The sequence below is a fragment of the Phacochoerus africanus genome, chromosome 2 (assembly GCF_016906955.1).
Source record: "Phacochoerus africanus isolate WHEZ1 chromosome 2, ROS_Pafr_v1, whole genome shotgun sequence".
NCBI lineage: Eukaryota > Metazoa > Chordata > Mammalia > Artiodactyla > Suidae > Phacochoerus > Phacochoerus africanus.
The window spans coordinates 117,831,272-117,854,886 of NC_062545.1; the positions used below are offsets into that span (position 1 = coordinate 117,831,272).

Genomic DNA, 23,615 nt, shown 5'->3' on the forward strand with positions numbered 1-23,615 from the left:
ATTTCAGTTATTTTATTTTGCATCTCTTCTTGTTTATGTTTTATATCTTGTATCTCTTTGCTCAGTGTTTCGTGTAAGATATCCATCTTTGCCTCCAGTTTATTTCCAATGTCTTGCATCATCTTCAGCATCAACAATCTGAAGTTTTTTTCCTGGTGGCTAAGAATCTCCTCATTACTTAGCTGATTTTCTGGGGTTTTTTCTTTCTCCCTCATCTGAGTTAAAGTTCTCCGTCTTTTCATTTTTATAGTTTTTGGTGTGGTGACCTTTTTACAGATAATAGAGTTGTAGCCTCTCTTACCTCTGGTGTCTGCCCCCCTTGTGGCTGAAGTCAGTATGGGGGCTTGCTGTAGGCTTCCTGATGGGAGGGGCTGATGCCTGCCCACTGGTAGGTGGAGCCGATTCCTATCCCTCTGGTGGGTGGGGCTTAGTCTCTGGATGGGATTAGAGGCAGCTGTGTGCCTGAGGGAGTCTTTAGGTAGCCTGTTTATTGAGGGGCTGGGCTGTGATCCCACCTGGATTGTTGTTTGCCCTGGGGCTTCTCAGCACTGACTAATGGGTGGGGCCAGATTTTCCCAAAATGGCCACCTCCAGAGAAAGGCATGCTGGCTGCTGAATATTCCCGAGCGCTTTGCTTCCAGTGTCTTTCCTTCAGAACAAGCCACATTCACCCCTGTTCTCCCAGGAGGTCCTCCAAGAACTGCAGTCAGGTTTGACCCAGATTCCTATGGAGACTTTGCTTTGCCCTGGGACCCAGTGCACGTGAAAGTCTGTGTGCGCCTCTTAAGAATGGGGTCTCCATTTCCCCCAGTCCTTTGGAGCTCCTGTGCACAAACCCCACTGGCCTTCAATGCCAGATGCTCCAGGGGCTCTTTCTTGCAGTGCCAGATCCCCACACATGGGAGTTTGATGTGGGGCTCACAACTCTCACTTCTGTAGGTGAGTTTGTGTGAACCAGTTAGTTTCTAGTCTGTGGAGCTTCCCACCTGGGAGGTATGGGTTTGCTTATATCATGAAATCGCCCCTCCTACCTCTTGATGTGGCATCCTCTTTGTCTTCTGGAGTAGGATATCTTTTTTCTTTTTCTTTTTTTGTCTTTTTGCCATTTCTTGGGGCGCTCCCACGGCATATGGAGGTTCCCAGCGTAGGGGCCGAATCGGAGCTGTAGCCACTGGCCTACACCACAGCCACAGCAACCTGGGATCCGAGCCGTGTCTGCAACCTACACCACAGCTCACAGCGCGCCAGATCCTCAACCCACTGAGCAAGGCCAGGGATCGAATCTGCAACCCCATGGTTCCTACTTGTATTCTTAACCACTGAGTCGCGATGGGAACTCTGGAGTAGGATGTCTTTTTGGAAGTTTCCAGTCCATTTGGTTGAAGATTGCTCAGCCTTTAGTTTTGGATTTTGTTGTTTTTAGGAGAGAAGTTGAGCTTCAGTCCTTCTATTCCGCCATCTTAATCCCATCTCCCCAAGGCTCCATTTGAATACACTTTCTCCATATACCATTATATCTTTAATGACCTAAAGTAAAAATCAGTCCCTACTCTAATCACATTTTGTATCTCTGTCATAACATTTGTTTACAGTATTTTAGGTAGCTTTCATTGAGATATAACAGTCACACAGAGAAGTGTACAACCTGATAAATTTTCTCATAGTGAGTACACTCATATTATTAGCTTCCAGATGAAGAAACAGCATCATTATCATCCCAGAGGCCCCTTTTGTCTTCTTCCAGTCACCACCCTTCCCACCACCTCCGCCTATACCCCACTGCTGCCAAGAGTAACTGCTTTCCTGGCTTCTAACACCATGGATTATCTTTACTTGTTTTTGAACATCATATAAATAAAATTATACAATTACCTGCATTATGTTTATAAAAGTCAAACATTTTACTTTGTGTAATTTTAGTTCATTACTTTTAATTGCTGTTTAGTATTCTGTTTATAATTTCCAAAATTTCTTTTTCCATTCTACTGTATATGGACATTAGGGGTTTTTTTTTGTCCCATTTGGGTTTTAATTTGCATTCCTTGATGAATGACTTTTTTTTTTTTATTTTTACTTTTTGGCCATTTGGATATCCTCTTTTGTGAAGAACCTATTTAAGTCTTTGTTCATTTTTTTCCCTCCTAAATAATCATTAAAGACAGATAAATACATCACACTCATCATTTTTAGCTGACATAATTTCTGGAAGAATGACATACTGTATACATCATAGCCTATATATGTTTACTGAGTTGAGACTAAATGCATCAAATTAAATTTGGGGCAAATCAGTGTTCTTCAGAAGGAAACTTTTGAAAATGTAGCAGTACCACCAGTCCACAAATATATATTGAATATCCATTGTGTAAAACTATGCTTGGCTCATTGGTGATATAGAGAACCACTCACTAATTAACCTGCAAATCATCTTTACTTCTGTATTCTTTAGTTTCTTTGTCTGTAAAATGGTATGAAAACACAAGATGATGTTAAAGTTTGTTGGAAGGATTTTAAATGCAGATGACCGTGTTTCTATCCAAATGCATCCTTTTACTAAAATAATTTCAGAAAAGTTTGAAACTATTAAAGAATTATTAGTGTAGTAAAATTGGCTTTGAGTGAAACTCAGAATGGAAATGGTTAATCAGGAATTAATTGAATCAAGGCCCATTGTTTTTGTTCTTAATCTATGGGCAAAAATTATATTCATATAATTTTGAGGTTAATTTAAAACAAAACTCAGACAATCTAAAAATGAAAGTAAGCCTACCAATATAGTTTGCACTATATACAGTGATGCATTTTTCATTTTAAAAACTACAATCCAAATTGACTAAAAGAATAATTGTTTTAAATGTCTCTTTATAAGCAATAGTGAGAAATCAGAACTTTCTTAAGAAATAAAAAAGTAGACATATTTACTTATTAAAAATTTAGGACACAAATTTCTTTTTAAAATATTGAGGATTTATAGATGGCCAACCCTGAAACTTATGTTCTTTTTTTAGTAATTTATAAACTTCAGGATAAAATCCTTGACCTATTATTCATGATTCACCATGACTGAATGTTTTTCATGGGATTATCACCTAAAATAATTTTAGGTGATAATCCCATGAAAACAGAAAGGCAAGTCGGAATGAAAGATCTAGTTAATAAGGTCATATGTGATCATTTTTTTATATATTCATGATAGTTCAACTCTTCTTTAATTTTGTTGACTTCAAGCAAAGTAATCTTTCAGATATATTATTATATAGTTACTTACCACAAAAATAAGATTTATCACCTGAATTTCAAAGGCAGTATTTGATCTTAGTCTAAGCTCGGCTTAAGAGTACTATTAACAACTCTTAATTTCTCTCCAGGGCCTAGACTAAAAGACCCCATAACTAACAGATTTATGTAGTACTTTCCCAACTGTGGGCACCAAATCCTCATGTACATTACACTGTGTACATCTGCAGTGTTCTCTGAGTGTTCCTGCCAAATGTCAGAGCCTTGTGGACTTTGGGCATGCTGCAGACTCAGCTTTGTGTCATTGTTCTGCCAAGAACATGGAACAATAAGAAAAATCAAATCTATTTATGATCAAGGTCAGGCCCTTTCAAAGAGTTTTCTCTCCAAAATCTCTATCAAATTGCATCTTAAAATCTCTGGAAGATTTCAACAACTGTTGCGCTTTCAGAGGCTCAAGCTAATTAGATGTTCGATCACATTACTTTTACCTCTTTTATGTATTACCTAGTAAATGTATTTATTATTTGCTTAATACTTGTAAGAAAGTATAATTCTACCATATCTTTAGAACCTTCCTAAATTTCATATCTTTTATTGTCATTTTTAATACACAAATGTTAGTAATAGTATGGGTCTTGGTTTAAAAAAATGCTTTTAATAGAAGTTAGTAATTTTAATAAATTCTTCTCTTTATAAATATTATTAAAAATTAATGATATGATTTTGTTTGCTTTCTAGGCATTCAGTTTGCTTACAGTTACTAATTAGAAATAAAGCTTCTCATCTGTAAGATGAGTGGATTATGCTAGATGACCAAATTCTTTCCACATTCACCATTCTGTGCAAGTTTCTTAACTATAAAATGTTTTTAATAAAATATCTGGGGAGAAAGGTTCAAGATGGTGATGTAGGAAGATCCTGAATTTGCCTCCTCCCATGGGTGCACTGAGTACAGCTACATATGGAATGGTTTCCTCTAAAAAACCTCAAGCCTGGCTGAGTGATGACTACACATCAGGCAAAAGGAAGAAAACCACATGAAATGGGTAGGAGAGAATCAGAAACAGCCTCACCATAAACCTCCACTGGTGGCATACCAACTCACAATCAGGAGGGAACTCAAAACCTGGAGATTCTCATGAGGAGCAAAGTGTTCAAACCCCACATCAGGCACCCTAAGTTCTAAGAAACAAGCCCTCAAAACATCTCATTTCAAAAAGTAGTGGGGTTCACATCCTGAGACCCATGAGCCTGTAATATTCTGAGAAATAGCTCTTGAAAGGCCCATATACTAGGACTCACCCACCCCAGGGCCCAGCTTAGAGGCAGCCTGTCTTGCCTAGACTTAAGTGAAGGAGGCTCACCTGCATATGTTAAAGCATCATCAGCCTGAGGGTCATGCCTCCAATTGAAGACTCATCTAGGAGACAGCTGGAACATTCTGCAGGGATAGAGATTAGTGGGTGCCATTTTTGCACTCTCCCTTTACCGTGCTCCAGAATACAAGTATCTCCCAGGTAGGAGCTACTACATGCATCTGGTGCCCTGATTTTTAAAGCTGCCACCCAAGAGACTCCTCTTGATTTCCTAGCTCTGTAGGCCAGGGAGGCCTGTGTCCCTGCTCCAGTGGAACTGTTAAGAGTCAGAAAGGAGACAATATCTTTGTCAGGTACTCCAGTTTTTGTGGCTGCTGCCTGGGGACACCTCTATTGCATGGGACTGGTGCCAGATATGTTATAACCAGCAGAGCAAGTTCAGCTACCACCTCCCAGGCACAGCAGCAGTCACAGACCCAAGAGCTTGGTTTTCCTGTGAAGGAGACCTATTACATAGCTGTCATGGCTGCAGCCTGAGGGGCAGGCTTCTAAATAATCATGTGTCTAGGGACTGATTATAACCTTTTCTGGAGACCTTGGAGGGCTGTACTCTCCCCTCTTCCACACTCCTCAGTGGCATTGTACTCCCAAGGAGAGCTTTACACACGTATCTGGCAGCCTGATTTTTGTGGCTGCTACCCCTAGATCAGGGACATGCTTTCCTGGTCATTCCAAAGTAATGTGGCAGTTGAAAAGACATTTCTTGGCCAGGTCCCATTCCTAAGGCACTGCACAGACATCAGACTGGGGCAGCCCCCCTCCACCACCCCCACCATGTTTTCTGTAAAAGAGGCCTCTTTGCTTTCCTCAAGCTTTGGCCTAAGGGGCAGGCTTCACGTTTGGCATATGTCTGGTGGCCTACAGAGCTACTCTCTAGAAACAGATGCATTCTTGGCTCTTTTCCTCTGTCTTGCTCCAGCTCATCAGTATCTCACAGAAAAGAATTACACACTTGTCAGAAGACAGATTTTTGCAACTTTCCAGGGTACACCTCCAGATCACTTGGCTCTGGTGGCCAGAAGGGCTTACTCTTGCAGTCCCTCAGGAGTGTGTATATTTGTATACTCTTAAGAGCTGCCGCCTGAGGGTCCGGCTTCCAATCGGCCTAATTTTTGATGCTAAGATTGTCCTCTTTAGGACTCTGATAGGTCTCAGTACATATTTAACTACTGGGAGCTATTAAAAATATAATAGGCTGCTTAGACAAGCATTAAAGTTTAAGGGACAACCAAGACCTAGGGCAGGATTGAACAACAAGTTTCATCTCCAGCATTCCTTCAAGATTGGGAGAAGTGGTTTCATCAGCTGCATAGAAACTAACAGAGAGTCAAACAAAATGAAGAAGAAAGGAATATGATCCAAATGAAAGAACAAGATAAACCTCAGCAAAAAAAACCTTAATGAAATAGAGATAAGTAATTTACTTGATGAAGAATTCAAAGTCAATGCTTATAAACATACTGAACAAACTGAGAAGGATATATGAACAAAGTGAGAACATCAACACCAAGATTGATGATATATGAAAGTACGAATAGAAGTCACAGAGCTAAAAAACAGTAACTCAACTGAAAGATAGTCTAGAGCAGTTCGACAACAGACTAGAGGAAACAGAAGAAAGGATAAGTGAAGTTGAAGACAAAGCAGTGGAATTCACCCAATCAGAGCAGCAAATAGAAAAAAGTGAAGATAGCTTAAGGGACTTAGGAACAACAGCAGATGGACTAACATTCACATTATAGAGCTTTCAGAAGGAGAAAGGGACAGATTCCTTATTTGAAGAAATAATGGCTGAAAACTTCCCTAACCTGGAGGAAACAGACATCCTGATCCAGGAAGCCCCAGAAATTCCAAGTAAAAGGAAACCCAAAGATACCCACACAAGACACATATAAAAATGTGAAAAATTAAAGACAAGGAGAGAATCTTAAGAGCAGCAAGAAAAAACAATTATTTAGGTACAAGAGACCCCCTCCCATAAGACTATGTGCAGACTTGTCAGCAGAAACTTTACAGGCCAGGTGGCACTGGCACAATTATATTCAAAATGTTAAAGGAAAAAAATCTCCAGCCAAGAATCCTCAAACCAGCAAAGTTATCATTCAGAATTGAAGGAGTGATAAAGAGATTTTCAGACACATAAAAGCTCAAAGGAGTTTATCACCACCAAATTAGCTTTAAAAGAAATATTAAAGGGACTTTTATAAGCTGAAAAAAAAAGGACACTAATTAGTAACAGGAAAATATCTGAAAGTAAACATCACTGGCAAGGTAAATATATAGTAAATATAGTGGATTAATCATTTATAAAGCCTGTATGAAGATTAAAAAAACAAAAGTAATAAAACTAACTAAGATTATAATAATTAGTTAATGGATACAGAAGATTGAAAGATGTAAAATGTAACATAAAACCAGAAAACACTGGGCTAGAAAGTAGAAAATACTGAACTTTAGAATGGGATCATATTTACAGTGTTAGCAACCTAAAGTAGACTGCTGTAAGTTTTTATTTATAAGCCTTAGGCTAACTACAAAGTGAAAGCCTATAGTAAATACACGAAAGATAGCAATATAATATGTTACTAAAGAAAATCTTCAAACTACAAAGAAAGAGTAAGAGAAGGATAAAGAACAAAGAGGAGCTACAAAAACATCCAGGAAACAAATATGATGGCGGTAAGTACTTACCTATCAATCATTGCTTTAAATTTACTAACTTCTCCAGTTAAAAAACATAGAGGGGATGAATGGACCCCCCCCCAAAAAAAAAATCCATCTATATGCTACCTACAACAGACTCACTTTAGATATGAGGATACGCAATGACTCAGAAGTGAAGGGATGGTAAAAGATAGTCCATGAAAATGGAAACCAAAATAAACTGAGGTAACTATACTTCTATCAGAAAAAAATAATTTTCAAAGACTGTAATAAGAGACAAAGAAGGAATTACATAATACTGAGCCAATTCAACAAGAAGCTATGACATTAATAAATATTTAATCCAACATCAGAATGCCTAAACATATAAAGCAAATATTAACAAACCCTAAAGGGAAAAATAGATACCAATATAGTAGTAGTAGAAGACTTTAATGTCCCACACTTACATCCATGGATAGATCATCCAGACAGAAAATTAGTAAGGAAATATCAACCTTAAAAATGACACATCAGACCAGATGTGCTTAACAGATATATAAAAAGAACATTCTATTCAAAAACAACAAATACATGTTTTTCAGGTGCACATGGAATATTCTTCACAATAGGTTTATGTTAGGCCATAAAACAAGTCTCATTAAATGTAAAAGAAATGAGATTGTATCAAGCATTTTTTCCAGCTACAGTGGTATGAATCTAGAAATCAATTACATGAAGAAAAACTATAAAGTTTACAAATATGTGGAAATTAAACAGGATGCTCCTTAGACAACCAGTGGGTTGAAAAAATCAAAAGAGAAATTAGGTAATACATTGAGACAAATGAAAATGGAAATCTAACAAAGTTTATGGAATACAGTAATAGTTCTAAGAGGAAAGATCATGGCAATAAATACATATCTTAAGAAACAAGAAAAGTCTCAAAAAACCTTACTTTACACTTCAAGGAACTAAAAAAAAAGAACAAAGCCCAACGTTACTAGAAAGAGGAAAATAGCAAAGATGAGAGCAGAAATAAATGAAAAAAGACAATAGAAGGGACTGAGGAAAATAGATCTGGTTCTCTGAAAAGACAAAATTGAAAAACCATTAGCTAGGAGTTCCCGTCGTGGCACAGTGGTTAACGAATCCGACTAGGAACCATGAGGTTGCAGGTTCGATCCCTGCCCTTGCTCAGTGGGTTGACGATCTGGCATTGCCGTGAGCTGTGGTGTAGGTCACAGACGTGGCTCAGATCCCACGTTGCTGTGGCTCTGGTGTAGGCTGGCAGCTACAGCTCCGATTCAACCCCTAGCCTAGGAACCTCCATATGCCACCAGAGCGGCCCAAAAAATGGCAAAAAGACAAAAAAAAGGAAAAACCATTAGCTAGACTCACAAGGAAAAAAGAGAGGATTCAAATAAATAACATCAAAAATAAAGAAAGATAGTACAACTGATACCACAGAAATACAACAGCTCCTAAGAAACTACTTTGAACAATTATATGCCAACAAACTGAACAACGTAAAAGAAATGGACAAATTCCTAGAAATTTTTAAGCTACCAAGTCTGGATCTTGAAGAAAGAGAAATCTGAACCTACTGATTACTAATAAGGAGACTGAATCAATAATCAAAAACCTCCCAGCGAGAGTTCCCGTCATGGCTCAGTGACTAGTATCTATAAGAATGCAGTTCTATCTGGCCTCACTCAGTGGGTTAAGGATCCAGCATTGCTGTGAGCTGTGGTATAGGATGCAGATGCAGCTCAGATCTGGCATTGCTGTGACTGGTATAGGCCAGCGGCCACAGCTCCAGTTTGTCCCCTAGCCTGGGAACCTCCATATGCCACAAGTGCAGCCCTAAAAAGACAAAAAAATAAATAAATGAAACCTCCCAACAAACAAAAGTCCTGGACTAGGCAGGTTCACTGATGAATTCTATGAAACATTCAATGAAGAATTAATACCTCTGCTTCTCAAACCCTTCCAAAGAATAGAAGGAGTGGGAATTCTTCAAACTCATTTTATGAGGCTTTAAATAAAATGATCCTGATTCCAAAACCAGAAAAGGATGCCAAAAGAAAATTACAAGCTAATACCGCTAATGAATATAGATGTAAAAACTTTCAAAAAAAATATTAGCAAAATGACTTGAATAATAAATTAAAAGGATCATACATGATGTCAAGTGGGACTTATTCTGGAGTGCAAAGATGGCTCAACATTCACAGATCAGTCTGTGTGATACAACACATTAACGTAATGAAGGATAAAAAAATTATATGGTCATGATAGCTCCTGGAAAAGCACTTCACAATACTCATCACCCATTTATGATAAAAACTCAACAAGCAGCTATGGAAGGAACATACCTCAACATAACAGAGGCCATATATCACAAGCCCACTGAAAGTTTTTCCTTTAAGATTAGCAACAAGACAGGGATGTCCACTCTTGCCACTTTTATTCAGCATGGTATTGGGAGTCCTAGCCAGAGTAATTAGGCAAGAAAAAGAAATAAAAGGTACCCATATTGGAAAGGAAGAAGTAAAACTGTCACTATTTGCAAATGACATGATTTTATACATAGAAAACCATAAGTACTCCAACCAAAAACTATTAGAACCAATAAGCAAATTCAGTAATGTTGCCACATGGAAAATCTATACACAAAAGTCTTTTGCATTTCTATACACTAATAACAAACTATCAGAAAGCAAAATTAAGAAAACAATCCCATTTACAATTGCATCGAAAGAATAAAATACGAAGAAGTAAATTTAACCAAACAGGTTAAAACATGTATAGTGAAAACTGCAAGACAGCAAGGAAAGAAACTGGAGAATATATAATTAAATGGAAGATATTTTGTGCTCATGGATTGGAAGAATTAATAGTGTTAAAATGTCCATACTACCCAAGGCAGTCTGTCGATTCAACACAACCTCTATCAAAATTCCAGTAGCATTTTTCACAGAAATAGAACAGAGTCCTAAAATTTATATGGAGCTACAAAAGACTTCAGGTAGCCAAAGCAGTCTTGAGAAAGAACAAACCTGGAGGTATCAGGCTCCCTGATTTCAAGCCCTGTTTCCTAACTATAGTAATTAAAACAGTTATTATATTGGCCCACAAACACATAGTTGAATAAACAGAATAGAGAGCCCAGAGATAAATACATATATCTTGTCAATTAAGTCACAGTAGGGTAACCAAAGTTATACACTGGGGTAAGGACAGTAACTACAATAAATGCTGTTGGGAAAACTGGAGAGCCACATCCAGAAGAATGGAACTGGAACACTGTCTTACACTATACAGAAAAATCAGCTCAGACTTGAACGTAAGACCTGAAATCATAAAACTCGTAGAAGAAAACATATGTAGTGAGCTCCTTGACATAGGTCTTGGCAATAATTTTTTTTAATCTAACACCAAAAATAAAATTTAAAAAAAGCAAAGATAAGCAAGTGGAACTGCATCAAGCTGAACCACTTCTACATAACAAAGAAAAGCATCAACCAAATGAAAAGGAAGCCTACTAATGGGAGAAAAATCTTTGCAAGTCATATATCTGATAAAGGATTAATATTCAAAAATGTATAAAGAATTCATACAACTCAATAACAAAAAAAGGATTTTGATTTAAAAATTGGCTAGAAGATGTGAATAGATACTTACAAAGAAGACATAAAGATGGCTAACAGGTACATGAAATGATGCACGTCATTGCTAATCGTTTGGGAGATGCAAATCAGAACCACAATGAAAATCACCTCACACCTGTCAGGATGGCTATTGTCAAAAAAGATAATAAATAACAAGAGTTGGTGAGGATGTGGAGAAAATTGAATCCTTATGTACTGTTGGTAGATATGTAAATTGGTACAGCCACCGTGGAAAACAGTACAGAGTTTTCTCAAAAATTTAAAATACACCTACCACATGATCCAGCAGTTCTAATTCTGGGTACTTATCTGAAAAATGAAAACACTAACTCAGAAAGATATGCACCCTCATGTTCACTGCAGCTTTATTTGCAATAGTCAAGATACAAAGGAGTTCCCGTCATGGCACAGTGGTTAATGAATCTGACTAGGAACCATGAGGTTGCAGGTGCAATCCCTGGCCTTGCTCAGTGGGTTAAGGATCTGGCGTTGCTGTGAGCTGTGGTGTAGGTAGCAGATGTGGCTCAGATCCCGTGTTGCTGTGGCTCTGGCATAGGCTGGTGGCTACAGCTCTGATTGAACCCATAGCTTGGGAACCTCCACATGCCCTAAAAGGCAAAAAAGACATAAAAACAGCCTAAGCATCCATTGATGGATGAATAGATAAAGAAATTGTGGTGGGCACATATATATGCACTGGAATATTATTCAGCCATAAAAATTAATGAAATCTTGCCATTTGCGACAACTTGGACAGACCTCAAGGACATATGCTAAGTGAGCTAGGTCAGACAGAAAGATAAATAGTGTGGTCTCTTATATGTTGAATCTAAAAATTCTTAAAAAGAAGTTCCTGTCATGGCTCAGTGGCCAACAAATCTGACTAGGAATCATGAGGTTGCAGGTTTTATCCCTGGCCTTGCTCATTGAGTTAAGGATCTGGCATTGCCATGAACTGTGGTGTAGGCCGCAGACGCAGCTCGGATCCCACATTGCTGTGGCAGTGGCGTAGGCTACAGCTCCGATTAGACCCCTAGCCTGGGAACCTCCATATGCCACGGGTGCAGCCCTAAAAAGGCAAAAAATAAAATAAAATTAAAAAATTAAAAAGTAAATTCTTAAAAAAAAAACTAAGCTCATAGATACATATAACATTTTGTTGGTCGCCAGAGGATGGTAGTGGAGAGTGGCAGAGATGGGTGAAGTGGGTCCAAAGGTTAAAAGGGAGTTCCTGTCATTACTCAGTGGTAACAAATCCTACTAATATCATGACGCAGGTTTGATCCCTGGCCTCACTCAGTGGGTTAAGGATCCAGCGTTGCTGTGAGCTGCAGTGTAGGTTGCTGATGCAGCTTGGCTCTGACGTTGCTGTGGCTGGGGTGTAGACTGGCAGCTGTAGCTCCGATTAGACCCCTATTCTGGGAACTTCCATACGTGGTGGGTGCAGCCCTAAAAGGAAAAATAAAAAGGAAAAGGATCTTGAAATCATACATTAAATCAGAAGTATATTGTGCCTTGAATTGTAGGAATCCACAGCTAAGAATATGACACTTCAAAGTTTTGCTGCACAATTGAAAGCATGTTCTTACAAATAAAAGTAGTTGAACTTTATAACATTTTATACACATGTAATGCTATTTTCCTTTATTTTCCACATGATGGTATAAAGATTACCTTTTTATCAGTCTTTTTATAGGTAGTAATGTGTCATTGCAGTGAGACAGCTTAATTGCATTCTGGAGGTTACTGTCACCATCCTCATTACAGCTATTTAGGCACTATAGATTACACATAAACTTTGTATATATTGAAGCATGTGTTAGTGTTTTTACATAATGTTGAGGCCATGTTTTTTTGATGTCTACAAGAAAATAGGAGCTCTTTTATAGTAGTTTTGAAATTTAGCGTCTCAAAAGCAGTATAAAAACAACTGTGCAGGAAAAAAAAATACCTGCCTCAGGGATTAATGATAGAACACATACAGAGTAGTCCAAAATGTTCAGGTATTGTTATATATCCTATGGCCATATTTTTCCACTAGGATTTTATGATTTTTGTTTATATTTTTATGCTTTATAAATGGTGTGAATAAATTGAAGGTTGGCTTGCTGCTGAAGATTTTAAGTGATATGTGGATGGCCATATCAAATATTAGGTTTAATTTCAAAGTCTGTAAAGCATACTTTTAAAAAGTAAAATGAAAAAATAAAATCTCAATTTAAGAATGGTATTAGAGTGTTAGTTATCTTGTGAACAGAACACCCTCTGTTCCTTCCCCCTTTTTGAGTCTTGCATAAATATAATCTGACACTGAGTTAGGTGTTAACTGATACCATATCTTGCTAGATCAACCTGCAGTTAAAGTTATGAAGCAGGAAAACAAGATATAAACTAACCAAGATCTCCACATGGCCTGGAATGACCTATGGCTTATTATATAGCACTGATTTTAAAATTATGAATAGCCTATAAATGATTATATTAAAGTCTTTGAATACGTAGAACTTCTCAATGGGGAGGAGGCTGTAATAATAAAATTCTTTTTCTTTGAAAATTAGAACTAATGAAAATTGGATAGGCCCCAGTACAATATAGGGTCCTCCTCATCCAGGGAAGTGTTCCTGTTGAGGTAACCCATCATTTAGGAGGATGTATATTTCCATACCTGGCAGGAATTGGAACTAGACAACTTCTGAACTCATTTTCAGTTCTAATATTTTGTAAAGTTAAATTGATGGAGTTCCCATCGTGGCGCAGTGGTTAACGAATCCGACTAGGAACCACGAGGTTGCAGGTTCGATCCCTGCCTGTGCTCAGTGGGTTGACGATCCGACATTGCCGTGAGCTGTGGTGTGGGTCGCAGATGTGGCTCGGAGCCTGCGTTGCTATGGCTCTGGCGTAGGCTGGTGGCTACAGCTCCGATTAGACCCCTAGCCTGGGAACCTCCACATGCCGCGGGAGTGGCCCAAGAAATGACAAAAAGACAAAAAAAAAAATTGATGTCCTTTCTGGGTATTTTTTTTTGTTACTTTTAAATTGAGGTTCTTTTTTTTCCTCTCTTTTTTCAGCTGCACCCACAGCATGCAAAAATTCCTGAGCCAGGGATTGAACCCACACTATAGCAGTGACCCAAGCCACTGCATTGACAACACCAGATCCTAAACTATTGAGCCACATGGGAACTTTTATTTTCTTTTTGATGTAAAATGTCAAAGTATGGAGTTTTGAATCACAAGCAGTTCTAGTCTTAACATTTGATTCAAGAGGTATAATTTGAGTTGTTACTATGTCTACAAGTACTTTTTATATTTATTCATTAAGTAATATTTTAATGATAAGGTCATTTTTTAATGCATTCTTCCAAAGGGTGAATTCCTTTCTTTTAGTGGAATAAATAAGAATTAAAAATCAAATGAAATTAGATGGTCACATTCTGAAATCACACTCAGAACTAGTTCTATATAAGAAAATTTTCCATTGATCATCCTGATACTCAATTTTGACAACCTTCTACTTACCTTTTCTGCCAAAGTAAGAAAAACTTTGATATACCTAATGAAAAAAACATCAAAACCTAAATCACAAAAAGAGAATAGAGTGGATATTATATCTCTCATTAGTCTCATTGCTTTACTACTCTATTTGGTTTCAGATTTTTTAAGCCTATTTGTCATTGTCATAGGAGCCAGTGGACAGTGTGTTCTTTACTTTTTTGTTTATATGTTTCTTTAAGGTTTCTTGTCATTTTAAATATGAAGTCAGTTTAAGTTATACGTCATATTAAAGTTTAATGTGACAGATGGGCTTAACGTGATTCTCCAATCTTATTACTAGTCTGAGAATACACTGGTGAACCAAATAGATGTGGTCACTGCCCTGGTTAAAGGTACAGTCTAATGTAAGAGACAAACGTATAAATCGGCAGTTACATTATTATAAGTCATGAAAAGAAACAGTACACAGGGAATATGGTGAGGGTTTGGCAGAAGGGCACTGGTTTGCCTAGGGTAGTCGGAAGAGACCCCTTCAAAATTGTAACATGAAGCTGGGACTTGAAGGGTAAAAAAAGTAGTATTCCAGACAGAGGAAACAAACATGTCAGGTCCCTTAATTGTAAAAGAGCTCATTCGTGTTTTCTTTCCGGGCTGGTTTAAACCATAAAGATGACCTACTGAAAATGGTTATGATTTGATGCAATTCGTTTAAATTGTCAGCTCCCCAAAATAGCCACTCTTTAACTTTGTACTTTAAACCTTGGCTCCTGAACCACTTGGAGTATCACATTTAGTTTCAATTTAAATTTGATGTATCTAATATTACCTGTGGAGGGCATTCTCAATACATATTAGCTCCTTTCTCTTCTTCCTGCTCTCCAGCCTTGTTGGGGATTCATTTGCTAGGCAATTCCTTTGTTTCCCCTCACCCCATGCCCAACAGAAGTATGTGGTACTTGGTGCTAGGATAGGCAAGTTACAACCAAGAAAAATACTGTCTTCAGCCCTATACTGTTCTCTCTATTAAGGCTCCAAGGGGACCCAACCTTCTCCTTAGTCTCTACCAGGTTGACTTTGGAAGTTCAGGTCACTTCAGGAGCATTGCAAAGATACGTAGCCATCCACGTCTGTAAGAACTCAAGTCCCAGTTACCATTGTATGTTGCCACCGGGCAATCCAGTGGTTTTCTTCTTCAACCTGAACCTCTCTTTTAGGCTCTCTACCACATGACTTCTTCAACAGGAAGAAGCTATTCTGGTTAATGCTGCAATAATGGAGAGTGAAGTGGGGAGATTTGGTTGAATTACTTTTTGAATTCTACTGACTTCCTCTTGGTATTTCTCAGGTAGTGGTTCTCCCAAAGGCTAACAGCTATGAACGAGGCCTTGACAGCCAGAAATAAAATGTGGCCTTTTCCTGCTCTTGAACTGGTAGAGGAGGAATTGCCCTTTTACCTGTGACTAGCAACTCTAGAGAAAAACAGACAACCCAATTCCAGTAGTGGTTAAGACTTGGCTTGTGTCACTGGTCCCACTTGAAGTTACTACCTTTACAGAATACATTTTTTCCCCTAGCAGTAATAGGGGTGGTGGGGATGAGAACACTGCCTTCATCTTTTTCCTTATTGGTAAAATGAGAGTATTGGTATAAATGATCTCTAAGGCCCTTTTTAGTTCCAATATATCATGTTTCTGTTCTAAATTATGTAGTGCTATCTCTGTCTGACATATATAATGTTTATATTGGAAATTGTTCCAGTATGTGAGCTCCTTCTCTCGATAGATAGATGGGTAGATATAGATAGATAGATAGATAGATAGATAGATAGATAGATAGATAATATCTATCTCTCTATATGGAAAGATACAGCTGTACTGGTTGAGCCTGGATACACTTATTTCAGAGTGCAAAATTAGGTTTTAGTTAGAAAATTTTGTATCACCAGTAACCCTCAGTGCAAATTTTTTGAATGCTATTAAAAGCGGTAATACTGGGGAGTTCTGCTGCTGTGGCACTGTGTTATCAGCTGCATCTCTGGAGTTCTGGGAAGCAGGTTTGATCCCCAGCCCAACACAGTGGGTTAAGGATCTGGCATTGCCGCAACTGTGGCTCAGATCTTATCACTGGCCGGGGAACTCCATATGCCCCAGAGCAGCCAAAAAAGAAAAGAAAAAGGAAAAAAAAAAGGGGGGGCAGTAATACAGTATACCCTGAGGATGAAAGAAGCTAATTAAGACTTGGTTAGTCTTTAAATAATGATGAGGAGTCTGTGGCACAGCAGGTTAAGGATCCAGCATTGTTGCTGCTGTGGTTCAGATTGGATCCCTGGCCTGGGAACTTAGGCATGCCACAGGTGCCGCCAAAAAAAATTTAAAAAGAACGATGGAATGATGAGTGTGTATTGGTGAAAATTTTGGTAAATGACTTAAAGATGTGTTTTTCCCTTTGTCCTGGGGTCAAATTAAGCTGAAATAGCACTGTGCTAATGTAATGCTAAATTCTGATGCTCTCTAAATTGATCCCTCCTTCTTTTGCAGGAGCTATTGTGACAATCTTGGTTACCATCCATTAAGTGCTGCTGACTTTGGAAAGATCATGAAAAATGTCTTTCCAAACATGAAGGCACGTCGTCTGGGCACGAGAGGCAAATCTAAATATCCTTTTTTATCAAAATGGTTTTTAGTAATCTCTTCAAGTTCTCACTTATTACAGAACATCTGCTGTTGTACTTCAACTAGAAACTATATTTAGAAATAAATTTTAATCAACAAATATAAACTCAGAAGTATTTAGTAGAATAATTGTAAATGTTATTTTCCCAGCTATTTATCAGAGAAAAATAAATAGTGGTTATTTGTATAAAAATAGTGGATTTTTATAGATTTCACCATACTCTGTCACTGTAATGTATTACTAATTGTCTGATCATCTTTCCTTTAACAATAAGAATTACTAAGGCATGCCAAGGTACAGTAATTATAAATCAAATCAATAAAAGTTGAGAAAGATGTATTATCTTTCCTTCCTCTAATTTAGAAACATAGTGATCTCCTTGGGTATACATACAACATTCAAAAATTTTCTTATGACACTTATACTGTAAGATTAGTATTCTCTTTATTTTTCATTCAACCATGTAAGTAGAAACTGTTTAAAATTAAAGCCAAGGCATAGAAAATGTCCCTTTTGTGATAGAGAAATACTTAGGAGTAGACAGAAGTAAGGAAATGAAAATTAAGGATTTATTCAAGTTCTTCCTTCACTTGGAAAAAGATGGTAACGTGGAGAGTCTCAGCATCATACTAGAAATACATCATTTCTGCTTAGCTGTTGGCCTGTTTCAAAGCATAGCTTCTGCTGTGAAGGAGATGAAAAGGGGAGGGGGACAGGGATGCTTTCCTAAAATGGCTCCTGGTGTTCTTTAACCTCTTGTTGCACAACCTAGTCTTGTTTCCTGAGTACAAACAGTCTCTTGATGTGTCTTTGGCATGTTACAGGTGATAATCCTGTGTGTTTCAGTGAAAAAAGAGAAGTGAAAAGGTTAAAACCCTTGTGACACTCTTAAGAGTTGTTTTTGTCCCAGTGCCCTGGGCTAAAGTTTCCCTTCTCCTCTGCCAGGTTTCCATCTGGATATTCCTTTCCTTCTGACCTGTTTGTTACTGGTGGCTGGCATAGCTTATTAGGGACATTTATTCATAAAATTTATAACAGATGAGAATCATTTTGTTTCATTTAAGACAGTAACATTCTACAAGAACTGTTCCAGCTTCAAAAGAGTAAAAATGTCCTGAGTTTCTACTGTTAAAGTTTCTCTTACTGAAGAACTCAAAGTAGATGCTATCTCAGCTGATTTTATTTCACTTCATATATGTTTACTTTTCAAGTGCCTACTATATAAACAGTTCATTTAATTGTGAATACTTTAGACCTTAACTAAGTATTACATATTGCTACAGTGGACTAAGAAAAAAAGCTTTTGTTCATATGCCAACACTGCCCAATCTTGATTTTCACAAAACTGGAGATGGGGTAAGAATTTCTGCCTTTTCTTTTTAATAAGTAGAATTATACCTTATTATCAACATTGAAATGCTACTACATAGTCTCATTTGGATAAAATCAGGAACCAGAAACTGTGCCTTTTATTGAAGAAATGAGCCAAAAAATTCAACAGTGGCTGCAAACTATTAGCATAAATGACTTATATCAACATGGCTTGTGAAATGAAGAGAAAGAAAGTTACTGATTTATAGATATATCCATGGTATATATTGTCAAGAGGAAAACAAGTTACAGAGTAACATGTATAGTATGAAGTTTTCAGAAGAGAAAATATTGTTCATGCCATGTTTTCTTGATGTTAGAAAAGGCTTTTAGAAAAATTGAAAATATCCGTTTATCTTCATATACGTTTAACAGTATATGTTTAAATGTTATATTCACAGCCAATGGCTGTGCCCATTGGGTACAGGCTTAGGTCTCTTATTTGCAAGGCACTACTCGTATGCCTGCCAACACCAGTCACTTCATATGATAGATTTAGATTTTATCTTCTAATTAAGACTATACCTTGAATGTGCTTCAGTGTAATTTCTCTGAGCTTTCTTTTAAAAGTTAACTTTTCCTTTTTCCTTTGTTTAGTTGGAAGGAGCTGAACCTTCTGGGCAGCTTCAAAATATTGATGAGGAAGTTATCTCTTCTGCTTGCCGTCTTGTGTGTGAGTGGGCCCAGAAAGTGTTAAGCCAGCCATTTGACACAGTTTTGGAATTAGCCCGCTTCCTTGTAAAAAGTCACTATATAGGCACCAAGTCAATGGCAGCTCTCACTGTAATGGCAGCTGCACCACCAGGTACAAAATTATTAACATGCTACGCCTGACCATATTTACAGTTGATAGTAAAAAGAAGAGTTTAGCCAAATAACCTCTCTGTCTTTTTAGTATTTGTGTGAGTTCTCTCTTCACTTAGTACTAAATTCAGATGGATTTGTTGAACTAACAAAAATAATAGTAGTTCTTTCATTTTTAAAGCTTAAAGCTATGGTTTTATACGTTGCGCTGCTGAAATATGAAACGTTTAAGATTTCTTAGTATTTAATTTTTCCACCGTGTTTTTAAAATTTAAAGAATATGTGTATATGTACTTTTAAGTTTATATGTGTATCTGAGTTAATTAAGTATTACAAGTAAAAAATAAGGTTACGTTTTTAAATTAGTTGCTAAGACTCCTATCCCAAAACTGATGCTTATAAATAAAATGATCTTGGAGTTCTCATTGTGGCTCAGTGCATTAAGGACCCAGCATTGTCTCTCTGAAAATGTGGGCTCAATCCCTGGCCTGGCTCAGTGGGTTAAGGATACGGCATTGCCACAAGTTGAGACATAGGTCACATATGCAGCTCAGATCCAGTGTTGCCTTGGGTATGGCCAGGCTGAAGCTGCAGCTCTCCTAGCCCAGGAACTTCCATATGTCACAGGTGCAACCATAAAAAGAAAAATAATAAATAAATCTTTTCACAATGTGAAAGTTACCTTAGTCTCATAAAAAGTAAACCATATGAAGCACTACTATGAAATAGCAACAGTGATTTAAAAAAAAATGCATTCAAATGAGTGTTTTTATTCAGATGAGAACTTTTTATTTATTTATTTTTTGTCTCATCTCTTTGGGGCCGCACCTCAGCATATAGAGGCTCCCAGGCTAGGGGTTGAATCAGAGCTGTAGCTGCCAGCCTACACCACAGCCACGACAATGCCAGATCTGAGGTGTGTCTGCAACCTATACCACAGCTCACGGCAACAATGGATCCTTAACCCACTGAATGAGGCCAAGGATCAAACCCATGTCCTCATAGATACTAGTCGAGTTTGTTAACTGCTGAGCCATGACTGGAACTCCCAGATAGGAACTTAAGAATTGATACTTTTAGGACTGACATTATCATTGAAATAATGACTTCTTCCTAAATTAAGAGCTCTGTAAAGTATCTGTTCTAATGAAATTTTTAAATGTGTTATTTTGGCCATACTTTATAAAGCTAAAAGAGTGAATAAATCATGTTATTACTCTAGGAAATTATAATTTCTATGAAAAAATTATTAATATTAAACTGTAGATTTATTACTATCAACTATAATTATACTCTTTTTTTTTGTCTTTTTGTCTTTTTGCTTTTTTCTAGGGCCGCTTCTGCAGCATATGGAGGTTCCCAGGCTAGGGGTCTAATCAGAGCTGTAGCCGCCGGCCTACACCACAGCCACAGCAACGCAGGATCCGAGCCAAGTCTGCAACCTACACCACAGCTCACAGCAATGCTGGGTCATTAACCCACTGAGCTAGGCCAGGGACCAAACCCACAACCTTATGGTTCCTAGTCGGATTCGTTAACCACTGAGCCGTGACGGGAACTCCCTATAATTATACTCTTAAATATCTACTTTTTATTTTCATCATTTTAATAAGGAATCATTTTTTTCTCTGTTTAAATTTATTAGAAGCTTTAAGTATTTGTGGTGTACGTGAATGGGAGATTACTCTTTTCTCATCTTATGGTCAATTGAAGACCATAAACATCAGCAAAATAACCTTTTATAGATCCCTCATCATAATTTTTCTTGTATAGGTATAAATTGTATGGCTCAGATCTGTTCATTTACACTTACACAGGGGCAGGAGAGTGTTTGGGCAGCCTTATCTAGCTAGATAGTTCACACATGTTACCTCATTAATCCCTCCAGCAGTCCTGTAAGACAGATGATATTTATCCCCACTTTATAGATCGGGAAACAGACTGAAGGAGTAGTTAAGTAACTTGTTCATAGTCAGGTAAGTAGTGGGTCCAGAATTTGAGTCCTGGTTTGTCTGTCTCCAAAACCCAGGTCGCTTCGTTCAGCAGACTATCTTCTTATCTTCTGGCAAAATGAGGTTTTAAAAGATATAGGCCTTTCTTTCTGTACTCTGTTTCTGTGACACCTAGAAGAGTACTTTAACAAACTGAGGACCTAGGAAGTATCATGGGATAAAAGAAACATCTCTATCTTCTTATTCCCCACATTATTCACCTAGAGTGACTGAGAGAAATGTCAAACAAATGAAGTTTTAAGGCATAAGTATGAAGAAGGGTATGTTTTTTAAACAAAAATACTAAAAATGGCATACATAAACCAGCATTTGCCCCTTTTGAAAGTAGCTTAGGAGGCTGACTCTAACAATTGTGTCGTTACTCAATATTTTAGAATCTCTTAAATTTTTGTTCTCAGCTGTTGCCACTTTTCTTAAAATACCTTTGATAGTGATTTCTCTTCATCCTTTGAAGGTGAATTTGGTTTTTTATAAATATATTCTCCATATTAAGAACAGGTTGTATTACAGATGTCCTTTTGTAAGTCAGCTGCTTGGAACTCACTCCTGTCCAGAAACCCTGGCAGCAGGGATGAAATAGTGAGCTTTGAACTGTTGGCAGAGGCTCTCATGGGTGCAGGTGCTGAGCAGCCAGAGCCGAGGCTGCGGGCCAGACGGGAGCAGTACAATTTAAGTTGGATTTGAGGAGAAAAAAAAAGTACTTAGGTGATAAGGGGGGGAGTCTAAAAATGAGGGATTATTGAGGAGTGTTTGGTTGAGAGTTTACAGTCACTTTCTTTCCTTCTCCCACTCCCCAAACTGTTACTATTAACAGAAGATGAAAAGCAGAAATGTCTAGGGAAGGGTAGGGCAAGGTATGCCAGCAGGACAGCAGTGTCCTCCCCTGGCCTCTCTCCACTGTTCTTACTGACCATGGTTTTGTGATGATCCTAATGCCACACCCTAAATGTGAAATGAGCTTTTGAAAAAGTAATTGTATTACATAATCAGTTCTTCTTAAGTTAAAATTTATCCCTTGCTTATTTTAATTATTTCTTTTTCTCAGTGTTGATCTTACTACTGCCTTAAAAAGTTTCTCAGTGATCCTTTTTTTAGAACATATTAACCTCAGTCTTACTAAGAAACTATGCTTAATTTCTCTCAGGTCATTCTAGCATACCTAGAATACCTACAATATTATAGAATATTATAATATTCTAGCATATCTAGAATATTATAACTAGAATACCTATTTTCATACAGTTCTGGCAGAACAATTTCATACAGTTAGATTGTTTTCCCCATACAGTTTTTTTCTAAGATATGGATGGTTTTGACAAATATTTATTGAGTGTCCCTTGTCGGCCGAATATTACAATCATGAAAATGTATGAATTTCTTTTTTTTTTTAACAGCCACACTTGTGGCATATGGAAGTTCTGGGGCTAGGAGTCAAATGAGAGCTGCATCTGAGACCTACACTACAGCTGGCAGCAACGCCTGATCCTTAACCCACTGAGTGAGGCCAGGGATCGAACCCACATCCTCACAGATGCTATATCCGGTTCTTAACCTGCTGAGCCACAATGGGAATGCCTGCATGAATTTCTTAATTAGGGAAGGGGAAAAGGTGATGTTCTGACATGTACTGATAAAATGTAAAACAGGCTTTCTTGGCATTTATCTTAGCCTCTTCACATTTATGGCATGGTTACTGCTCTTTCTAAAATCTTCATCTCTTACTGCTGATTTAACTACACCTATCACCTAAGTTGAACCATATTTTAAAGTGTAAATTAAAACCATGTTGACAAATGCTTACATACTGGAAATGTAGTATTTATGCTTTATAAAAAAAATTGAGTTAAAATTTGCCACGTTTGGCTGCTTTGTCAAGTAAATGGCTACATAGTCAAAGAAACTGAGTTGTAACTGCCTTCTATACAAAAGACTATTACAGCTTTCCTTTCTGTTTATTTTTAGGAATTAAAGGAATTACCCAGCCTTCTGCTTTTGTACCTACAGCTGAAAGTAATTCCTTTCAGCCACAAGTAAAGACTTTGCCATCTCCTATTGATGCTAAACAGCAGTTGCAACGGAAAATCCAGAAGAAGCAGCAAGAACAGAAACTACAATCCCCCTTACCGGGAGAATCCTCAGCAAAAAAATCAGAAGGCGCTACAACCAATGGAGTGACTAATCTTTCTAACGGAAATCCTGCAATCCTCTCTCCTCAGCCTATTGGTATCGTTGTGGCAGCTGTCCCTAGTCCCATTCCGGTAATATCATTAAGTAGTGTTTGGCCTTACTGGGATGGGGGGAAGTGGGTTGTTTAATTAAAAGCGGAAG

At 37.7% G+C, this 23,615-nt stretch overlaps 1 protein-coding gene across 2 annotated transcripts in view; it reads left to right on the top strand.

Annotated features, from left to right (window-relative positions):
- Window positions 1-23,615, top strand: part of RFX7 (regulatory factor X7) — a 130,320-nt gene that overhangs the window by 101,764 nt on the left and 4,941 nt on the right. For both annotated transcript variants that reach the window (XM_047766277.1, XM_047766278.1), the window contains 4 exons: window positions 16,965-17,081; window positions 18,372-18,456; window positions 19,069-19,276; window positions 23,250-23,545. In XM_047766277.1, coding sequence (XP_047622233.1) covers window positions 16,965-17,081; window positions 18,372-18,456; window positions 19,069-19,276; window positions 23,250-23,545 — 706 coding nt within the window. The remainder of the gene's footprint in view (window positions 1-16,964; window positions 17,082-18,371; window positions 18,457-19,068; window positions 19,277-23,249; window positions 23,546-23,615) is intronic.